The sequence below is a fragment of the Phocoena sinus genome, chromosome 10, assembly GCF_008692025.1.
Source record: "Phocoena sinus isolate mPhoSin1 chromosome 10, mPhoSin1.pri, whole genome shotgun sequence".
Lineage (NCBI taxonomy): Eukaryota > Metazoa > Chordata > Mammalia > Artiodactyla > Phocoenidae > Phocoena > Phocoena sinus.
The window spans coordinates 101991090-102001518 of record NC_045772.1 but is presented as its reverse complement, the minus strand read 5'-3'; the positions used below and the strand labels follow the sequence as shown (position 1 = coordinate 102001518).

Here is a 10429-nt window from a genome sequence, read left to right as displayed (position 1 = left end):
ATCTCTTTTTTTTTTTTTTTTTTTTTTGTCATAATCACTCTTTTTCTTTCTTTCTTTCTTTCTTTTAACATCTTTATTGGGGTATAATTGCTTTACAATGGTGTGTTAGTTTCTGCTTTATAACAAAGTGAATCAGTTATACATATACATATGTTCCCATATCTCTTCCCTCTTGCATCTCCCTCCCTCCCACCCTCCCTATCCCACCCCTCCAGGCGGTCACAAAGCACCAAGCTGATATCCCTGTGCTATGCGGCTGCTTCCCACTAGCTGTCTACCTCCCCAATCTCTTTGTTAACCTCCGGCAGCTTTGCCTCTATTGGTATCACACTGAACTGTTAGGCTCCACTAATTGCTACCTGATTGCTCTGTCATTTTTGACAATGTCCTGGGACATAAACTGCTCCACATCTGATCTGATAAAGTTGGGCCCCTTTGCAGGGGTAGTTCTTCAGACCAGTCTTTGAGGCTTGCTCTGACCCCAGCCGGGTTCTTTTCAGCTGTCTCTCTGTTAAACTCCTGGCTGGTTTGTTTCACTTGTTCCATCAGGGAATGACCAGCCTTCTTTAAGTGACTCACCACCAAGGTCTTCCTTCTTTTCAATAGTGCCCTTAGGCTTGAACTTCCCTGCACTCTGTTCCAAGTGAGCCAGTCCCCTTAGCCTGAGCTACCGAACCCTCTGTTTCTACACCCAAGGCAAAAGCTCCATGCCAACACTCTGGACCTGGGTACAGCAATCTGCTTCTCTTAGAGTGACACATCTTTTCCATGAGTTGGAAGGGGATGGGAGGAGGGGGTAGTAGCCCCTTGTCTTCTCAGTTTGCCTCTCCCTGCACAGAACCTCTACCCTACAGGTGAGCTGGGACAGGAGATTGGGTTAAGGTAACCAAGGCCTGCCACACCTAGATTAGAGCTTCCAGCCTACAAGTGGGGACTGGGTGGAGGTAGGGAGCCACAGGCCTCTCAGCTGTGCTTTTGTGGAACAGAGTTTCTGCACATGAAGCCGTGGGGCAGAGAGAGGGGAGATGAGAAATGCAGTGACCAGCGCCTCCGGAGAGAAGCTATTGTCCTACACTCCCAGATGGGGAGGAGGGGCCCCTTCTTGGCCACGCTCACCTGGAGGTGAGTTTCTGCCACACTGAGCTGGGGGAGGGGACGGGACAGGTTGTGGCTTCAATGCCACAGACTCTCACTGTTCTTAAAGAGATTTAGCAGATTTCTTGAATAAACGTTTTTCCATTTGCTGTGTGCCCTAAGACAATTTTCAGGAATTTTAAATGGGGGAATTCCCTGGTGGTCCAGTGGTTAGGACTCCACACTTCCAATGCTGGGGGCCCGGGCTCGATCCCTGGTCGGGGAACTAAGACCCTGCAAGCAGCGTGGCACAGCCAAATTAAAAAAAAAAAGAAATTTTAAATGTTTTTTTAAAATTTATTTTTTATTGAAGTATAGTTGAAGTACAACGTTGTGTAAATGGTTGTTTTTTATAATTTCCACCAGTTATGATTATTTCACTGGGGAGAAAATTCATAGAGATCCACACACTGTGATTCTTGGAGGTACTTCTCCCTGCCTTATTCCTTCTTTTTTCTCCACTATTCTTTTTCATAGTATTTTATTCTTTTTTATGCTCTTAATCATTTTAAACCTATCGGTATCATAGCCATCATCACCTGAAGTTCCTGGGGGGTCTAATCTTGCTATATGTTTCATACACTGGCTTTCATTCATGATGGGTGATTTCCTTGTGTGTTTTGCAGTTTGGTATCGTGAACTGACTTTTACTGGTGCTTTATCCGTGGGAATCCTCTAAGGCTTGGTTTGACGGTATGTCCCCCCAGAACTGTTTTGTATTTGCTTTCGCTAGGTATCCATGGTTATTACCAGCCTACCGCCAATATTTATGTTACTTTCTCAGCCCGAGATTGTGCAAATCTCAAATCTATGGGCGGTATAGTCCAATGGTTATGAATTCCCAGGAGAGATTTTTATGCCACTTCAAGCCTAGGTCAATGCTTATTCATTTGCCTGTGGCCTGCCTGTTTGGGTGGGAGATCTATTTTTCTGTTCGCCCTTTCACTGAGTCCTGGATTTATGCAGGAAGCTCAGCCCTGTGCTCTTGTCTCATTTGGCTTGAATGCCAGGTGTCCACGTGCCCACCAGTGCTGCCCAAGAGGACATGCCACAGTGATGCCATTGCTCTGTATCTGCTGTTCCGGGTAGTAGCCACCAGTCACATGGGGCTTCTGAGAGCTTGAAATGTGGCGAGTGAGACTGAGGAACTGAATTTGAAATTTTAACTTATTTCAAATGATGTTTATTTATTTATTTATAATTATTATTATTATTTATTCATCTATTTACCTTTGGCCTCGCCATGCAGCTGTAGGATCTTAGTTCCTTGACCAGGGACTGAACCCGGGCCCCTGCAGTGGAAGCGTGGAGCTCTAACCACTGGATGGCCAGGGAAGTCCCAGTTGATATTTATTTAAATACATTCCGATTTAGGTAGCTGCTCGTGGCTGGTCCCCGCTGTATCAGACCAACCACACATCTGGAGCGTCATGTACTTCACTCGCCGTTCCAGCTTCCTCTTCATGGACGGCCCCCAGGGTTCATCTTACTCTCTTAACTGTGCACTTAGACTGTTCGGTTTTACCTGGTGTTTTCGGTAAGCTGGGAGGTCTTACGCATTTTGTTCACAATATGGCCAGAATGGAACACAGTCTCTGCTTCCATTTTCTCCCCCCTCCAGCCCATTGGTTCTGCTGCAAAGTAATTTTTCTATGACGCAAATCTGTCCATGTGACATGTCTGCTTTCAAGAGGTCCCTGTTCTCCTGGAATGTAGCCCAAGCTCAGCCTGGCCCCCGAGGTCCTCTGTGACCTGGCCCTGCCTATCCCCTCCGTTTACCCATCATGCCCTTCTCCTTGTACTTCATACTGAAGCCAAGCATCCGGAACTCCTCGGCGTTGCCTGGCGACGTCACACTGTGTGTCCTCCGTCTGTCCTGCTCCTCCCTGAAATGCCCACCAGTCCCGAGTCCACGTCCCAGCTGCTAACCAGCCTCTGCTTTCCCTTCCCAACAGTGCTCATGTCCTTTGCTCCTCTAGGCCCCATATAGAATTTGGCCATAACCTTCACAATACTTGACTGTGCTTTCTTGTTTATGTGTCTGTTCCCCTCCCAGCCTGGACTCCTAGGAAAGGACTTGCTGTTTTTAGCCTCTGGAGCCCTGGCACCCAGGCCAGGGGCTCAGTGACACTTGCAGGCACTGATGCCGGACCTTCTCCTTTGCCCGCGAGGGTAGCGCCTCGCTGTGGGCCGTCCATGGGGTGGTCCAAGCCACAGCCTGGCTCCGGGCCTTAGGGGCGCTCTGCAGTGGGGTAGCTGGAGTGTTATCGTCACAGACTCTCCAAGGAGTTCTGAGGCTTCAGCTCCTAGTACGCCGAAGCTTCGCAGACCCGTCCTGCTCCGGCCACAGCCCCCTGCCCACTTCCCCTCCACTTCTGGCAGTCGGCACCGTGACTGTGAGATTGGGCCCCAGAGGGCCTGCTGGGCCTTTCCACGGGGGGCCCCGGTGAGGCCCCACATGCTCATCGACAGCGCCCTTCGGCCCTGCCCTTCATTCTCGCTGTGGAAGGAAGAGGGCAGGCTGACAAACAGACGGTGGGTCCGTGAGGACTGGGCCTTGGTTCGGTGCTGGGAGGGCTGGCCCTGCCCGCTGCGCTTTCCCGGGCTGCTGAGATGACGGGGGCGTCTCTCCTCCCTCCCGGCCCATCTGCCGCTGCCCCAGGAGGATGAGGGTGTCAGGTCTCCAGACGAGCCTTACCCAATGACAGGTAAGGTTTAACAGGTGCTCAGGGAAATGATGTTTGGATTGAAAACTGCTTAGTTTTTCCCTGACTCCCAGGATGCCATCCTAGGCTTGTGAGAAGGAGCGTGGTAGGTGGGTGAGAGTACTGGGCTGGGAGCCAGAGGCCTGCCCGTGACGAGCTGTGTGGCTGGGAGCAGGGCACCCTCCTTCTGTCTCCGTCCCCAGGTATCGCACGTAAGATGTAAGCACAGAACTCGGGGGCTTAGGAGCTGCTCGGTGACTGTGTTTTCCCTTTTCCAGATCCTTGAGGGATGTTTGTACTTACTTTATATACGAGAAAGTCTTAACTTCCTTCTTCTCATCCTAGCCACATCTTTGTCAAGCCCAGCACGGGCTGAAGCGAAGGGTCTCTGTGATTGTGTGTGTGCGAGTATGCGCCCAAGTGTGTACACAGATTTAGACATAACCCAGTGCAAAGCCGAGGTCCCTCTGGTACCCAGACCACCAGCATACTCTGTCGTGTGCCCTGAGTTCTTCCCCTTATTGTCTGTGGTCTTTTTATTCAGAGCCTCAGACCTGAAAGAAATTGGGTTAAAGAATCTCATACAGAAGTTACTCTGAGCAATTGAAGTTCATTTCCCAGAAATGCAAGGATGACTTCAAACGGCTGGTACAACCCAAGTTCCCAGGGAGGAAACCTGTCCTCAGGAGGTACCCTGGGCGAGGGCTGGCCTGATGGGCAAGGGCAGGAGGGAGCTGGGCGGGTGGCCAGGGCAGCAGGTCTGGGGTGGGGTGGGGACAGATTCGCCAGCGTCCCCTCGGCAGCCCAGTTCTCAGCCTGCGTCAGCTGCTCCCGCTTCTTCTACTGCTTCGTTGACGTGAGCAGGAGTTGTGGGCCAGCTTTCAGGTTAGCGGCTGGCTGGTGTCCTCCCTGGGGGAGAGCTGGGAGCCAGGCTGTAATCTGTCCCATTAGCAGTTGGCAGCTCCCAGCCCGCTTTTTCACCTGGACCGGCTCCGTGCTGACATCGCCGGACCCGCTGTGACGCTCATGGATGCGGGCCACGTGCGCTGTTCGCTCCCCCTTGCCCCGTGTGGGTGGCCTTGGCGCCAGCGGGCAGGGCTGAATCTCTCACACCGTGAAGCCTGTGACCAGCTCCAAGAACCGCTGCTCCCAGCGAGAGCTGCTCTGCTCCCTGGCGCGTCGCGAAGCACAGAGCTGTCGGGGAGCTGAGCTCGGAACGCGGCCTCGGGAAGGGCTCCAGCCCAGAAAACAGTCATTAGTAGCCTGTGCTGTGAGTAAATGTTCCCGGGGCTTGAGACACGAGCTAAATGGAATTGCGACGATCACACCAGCTACCTTTAACACACTCCGTGACAGGCATTGGGCCAAACCCTTTGAACTCGTGACCTTTCTTAATACAACAGCCTGGGAAGGTAGATGTTGGTCCCTTTTTACAGTTGGATAATCCTAGGGTCAGAGAGGTGAAACAACCGGTGCGAGATCACACAGGCCACGTGGCAGAGCTGAGACCACACCCCGGAGCTCAGCTGCCCCCCACACCTGCTGCACTGCATGGCGACTGGACACGGACCCGGTGTGTGCCCGGGGCGGGCTGCGGGTGCCAAACCCCACATCTGCCGTGGATTGGCTGTACAGAGCTCTGCACTTGTAGCTGCAGGGCTGCTGTGTTCCCGTCCACGGCCCCGTCTGTAGCATTCACCATCGCAGCTTTGGGCCTATTTTCCACGGAGGCACCTCTAGGTGTTTAATTTCCTCTGCTAGCTGCCTCTTCCTATTGTTTCCCATTCCCGCTTTAAGAACGTCAGAGAATACTGAAAACCTTCTTGGCTGGGGCCACACGCACCGTCCTTTTCCTGCTCCTTTCTTCCCAAGCATTTATATTCAGAGAGCTGCTCCATTCACTGGAAATTGCTCCCTCCCCCCCGGGCCGGTCACTGAACCGAGAGCAGGGCACATGAATATGTAGAAATATGTGTTTGGGGCTCCCGGTCCTGGTCTTTTAATCAGTGCGGCCTGGTTCCTCCTTCGGTTTTCAAGGGCCTTAGGGAGATGCAGGACGGCCCAGCGGAAAGGGCACCGGACGAAGTAGAGGCTAAAGCTGCCCTGGTGCCTGCGGAGGTCCCAGCCTGGTGCTCAAAGGCATGGCCTACACTGAGACCAAGGCCACCCGGTCCCTCACGCCCCAGGGGTTCAGCTGGTGGGACCTCGCCGACCACCTCCCATCCGGCCGCCGGGATCCCATCGCTTCCCTCGGATTCCGACGCTGCGTCCTCCCCGCCCCAACTCCGCGCCCCGGCACCCCTCCCCTTCCTCCTGCCGACACGGCGGCCGGGCTTTCCCGCCTCCAGGCCCCGAATCCAATCCCGGTTTCCCCGCCCCGCCCCCAGCTCTCGGCTGGGCCGCCCCGCGCGCCGTCACCGCCGCCGTCACCGCGCGTCGGCAGCAGCCCGCGCGCGCCCGGCCACGGGGCTCGGCTCCGGTGCGCGGCTCCGGCCGGGTAGGCGGGAGGGAGCCGAGGACAATGCGCCCCGCGCCCGGCGCCCCCCGCGCGGCCCCGCCCCCCGCCCGGCTGCAGCCCCGGTTCCCGCGCGGCCGGAGCGGCTCGGGCAGCAGCAGCGGCGGCGACACCGGCAGCGGCAGCGGCAGCAGCAGCAGCAGCGCGGGCGCCGAGCGGGAGGACGACGACGAGAGCGCCAGCATCAGCAGGCCGCTGGTGCCCGCCGGGCCCCCGGGGAGCGCCGCCGCCTCCTGCGCCTCCACGCCCACCTCCCCGCGTAGCATGACCGCCGCCGACCTGGGCGCGGGCGCCGTCGCCGGGGCCGTCGGGGGCGCGGGCGGCGCCAGCCCCGGCCCCTCCTGCCGTTCGTGTTGCTGCTGCTGCGGTCGCCGGGCTCGGCCGGGCCGCGGCGGTGGGCGCCGCGGCTGCGCCCCCGGCCCGGGCTGCCGCTGGGGCTACCAGGCGCTGTCCGTGGCGCTGCTGCTGGCGCAGGGCGGCCTGCTGGACGTGTACCTCATCGCTGTCACCGACCTGTACTGGTGCTCCTGGGTCGCCACCGACCTGGTGGTCGCGGCGGGCTGGGCCATCTTCTTCGCCAAGAACAGCCGGGGCCGTCGGGGCGCCGCGCACACCCACCACCCGCACCACCCGCACGCCGCGCCCCTGCACCTGCCCGCCGCCCCCGCCGCCGCTGCCGGGGCTGCGGGAGCCAAGGCGCGCGGCGGCCGCGGGGGCGCGGGCGGCCCGGGGCCGGCGGGGGCGGCCGGCGCGGCCAGCGAGTTCGCCTTCGCCTACTTGGCCTGGCTCATCTACTCCATCGCCTTCACGCCCAAGGTGGTGCTCATCCTGGGCACGTCCATCCTGGACCTCATCGAGCTGCGCGCGCCCTTCGGCACCACGGGCTTCCGCCTCACCCTGGCGCTGTCGGCGCCGCTGCTCTACTGCCTGGTGCGGGCCATCGGCGAGGCGGGCGCCACCCCCGGCTCCGCGGGCCCCCTGCTCCTGCAGCCCCAGCGGCACCGCGCCGCCGGCTGCTTCCTGGGCACGTGCCTGGACCTGCTGGACAGCTCCGCCCTGGTGGAGCTGATGCTGGACGGCCGCGCGCCGCTGCCCGCGCACCTGCGCTACCTGCTCCTCGCCGCCTACTTCCTCGCGCTCGCCTCGCCGGTGCTCTGGCTCCACGAGCTCCACGCCGCTGCCGCCTCGCCCCGGGGCCGGGCCTCGCGGCCGGGAGGCTGCAGCCGCCTGCTGCGCCTGCTGGGCGGCTGCCTCGTGGACGTACCCTTGCTGGCGCTGCGCTGCCTGCTGGCCGTGAGCTACCAGCAACCGCTCTCCGTCTTCATGCTCAAGAACCTCTTCTTCCTCGGCTGCCGCGGCCTGGAGGCCCTGGAGGGCTGCTGGGACAGGGAGACCCCGGCGTCCCCGAGTCGGGCTTGGGCAGGCTACGGCGCTCCGCCCTCCGCCCCGTTGGTGCCGGGAGCCCCCCAGCTGGGCCACTGCGTCTCGGAGGACGAGGGGGGCGCCCACGGCTACGTCAACACCCTGGCTGTGGCTTCCCAAAACTGAGGGGTCTGGGGGCTTGCTCTGGAGTTGGGAGACCCCGCTCCCTGTCCTGCGACCTTCCCTCACCCAGACTGGATCAGCCTCTGTTTGGGGGAGGTAACTGTAAACAGGGCTGAGAGCCAGCGCACCCCTCTGAACCCTTTGGGTCAAGACTGCTTGGAAGGAGCCAGCCGCTAAAGAGAGGGAGGAGGGTCGCCGGCTCTCTTCTTCTCTCAACGCCCTTCCCCAATCCTTTCCTCCAGGGGTGGGGCACCTCTGCTTCTTGCTTCTCCCACCTCCTCTGATTCCTCTCCCTTGCGGGGCAGAATGGAGGAAAGGGGGGCCCAGGGCCTTCGGCCACCCCCCTTGCTTGGACGTGCCAGCTTCTTTTAGGCTGTGGTTAGTGGTCCTTGACCCACACCTTGAAATGACCCAGAATCCCATGCTCCCCTGATGTGTCCATTGCATTTCTTCCAGATGGTAGATGCAAAGTGTGTGTGTGTGTGCGCGCACACCCGTGCGCATTCACGCGTGTGTTGTCTCGTGTCCAACCCGTGCCCCTCACAATCAGTAGGAGATCTGGGGAGGCCCGGTCCTCCCCACCACACACTCCTCATTCCTACCTGAATCTGTGGCCATGAATTCCCAGACAGAGTTGGGCTCCTGGGGGCTGCCCAGTGGCCCTCCTCCGAGGGAGAAGCTCACCCAGGATCTTCCTCAATGCCACTCCTTTCCTCTCAGCTGGGGGGAGGGGAGGGCCCATACTCTAAGGACCAAACTACACCTTTTCTTGGGTGTTACTACCTCCGTGCTTTCCACTTGTGTCACATCACACACTGATGCTGCTTGCAAAAAATAAGGACAAATACTCAGATGTTGCATTCAACGTGGCCACTGGATCCAGCTGGGCTTCGGTGCCAGTGTTATTACAGGGTCTGCGGAGGGTCAGCCATTGGCTGCCCTCCCTCTCTCCCTCCAAATGTGCCCATGACTCTTATCCTTCCTGCAGCTGGTTGCTGGCTGGGTCAGATCTTGGCTCAGAACAGCTTTGGTGGGGTTTCTGGATAGAAAACCATGTGAGCTGGGCCTCCCATGGGCCCACAGGAGTAGGAAATCCACCTCCCCACCTGTCCTTCCTTTAGGAAGCATGGTATACATGAGAAAGGGCGGTGGTGACCGCTGTCCTCTGCTCTGGTCACGGGAGCCTCTAGGGAAAAGCAGTATGCGTGGAGTAGGGTGTCTAAGCCCCACCCGGCCCAGCCTCCCTCCCTAGTGACGGGTCACATCCAGGGGCTGCCCACGTACAGTCTTGATGTAGGACCTCTCTCGGCAATCTTTGAGGCAGGATGAGTATTTTGGGGGGAGGTCAGAGTGCAGGAAGAGTTGAGAGCCAGGCCAGGGGCACCTACTCCCCTCCACTCTGCGGGAGGATGGGGCTGGGGGAGGTTGTAGGAATCTGTTTCCCTCTCTCCTTGTGCCTGGGGAACTCTGTGTGGTGTAATAAACTCTGGACAGAGGGTCAGAGGTCATGGGTTGTGGCTTTTACTCTGTCACCCACTAGCTTCAGTGACACATGACTTTCGCTTTCTGGGCCTCCGTTCTGCACATAGGGCTCCTCTCTCTCAATTTCTTGGGGGCTGTTGACAGAAGACAGACACACAGACGGGGCTGATGGCCTGAACCTCCCTGCTCTCATGGGTGGGGGGGGCGGGGAGGGAGGAACATGTTTGCACTCGATGTCCCTGCTCCCAGCCCCTTGCCCACCGGGTCCAGGATCAGCTGGTGGATTTTGAAACTAATTGTTCTTTTCCTGCCTTCTCTCCTCCCCAGGATCCCCCTTCTTGCCCTTTGAATTTCATGTGGTCAAAGTTCTGGGGCCCAGACTCTGGGGGTCCCAGGAACTGCTCCCTCTGTTCCCACACCCTCTCTCCAGCTTTGCTGTTTCTCTGCTACCTAATCTCAGTGACAGAAGGACTTTGTGTCCGAGCCATGGCCCCAGGCCGGCCCCCTGCCCCACCCCCTTCTCCTGTTTGGATGGCCGTCTCCCTGCTGAGTGACCGCTGCTGCGACACCTCCAGGGTGTCGGGTATTCTGGTGGGAGGCTGTGGTGGGTTCCGGTGAGCTGCACTTCCCGGCACCCGGCTGGTCTGGCAGAGGCCAGGCCTGTTCCGGTCCGGCTGCCAGCCGCACTCACCCCGGGACAGATGTCCTCTTCCCGACACTTGGTGCCAGCACTTGTGCTCAGGGCGTCAGCCCCTTCCTTCTGGTGTGTTTTTCTTGAGTCCTTTTACTTACTTCCCTTGCCTCATTCACAGAAAGAAATGCCCCGAAAGTTTCATTTTTCTTGTTTTCTAGGAACACCTGTAGCGCGGGGTCCAACCAGAGATGCTGTGGTGTGTCTAGTGTCCCCGGGCCCGCGCCCGCGCCCGCCGTGCCGGTCACGGAGGAGAAGAAGCTGGGCTCGGGTCCCGGGCTGCCCGCCTCTAACGTTGGGCAGGTCAGGCCGTCCTCCCCTGGGCCTCGGACTCCGTATCTTTTTGGAAAGGGCTTG

The 10429-nt window shown here is 58.5% G+C and overlaps 1 protein-coding gene across 1 annotated transcript; it reads left to right on the top strand.

Moving 5' to 3' along the window:
* Positions 1-6307: 6307 nt before the first annotated feature.
* TMEM121B (transmembrane protein 121B) lies at positions 6308-8031 on the top strand. Its single transcript, XM_032644868.1, has one exon. The coding sequence runs from the start codon at positions 6361-6363 to the stop codon at positions 7900-7902; it is 1542 nt and encodes a 513-aa protein (XP_032500759.1). The 5' UTR covers positions 6308-6360; the 3' UTR covers positions 7903-8031.
* Positions 8032-10429: the final 2398 nt, after the last annotated feature.

Bases quoted from the DNA above. Each gene is read 5' to 3' on its own strand.
- TMEM121B (XM_032644868.1), top strand. From the start codon at position 6,361: ATGCGCCCCGCGCCCGGCGCCCCCCGCGCGGCCCCGCCCCCCGCCCGG.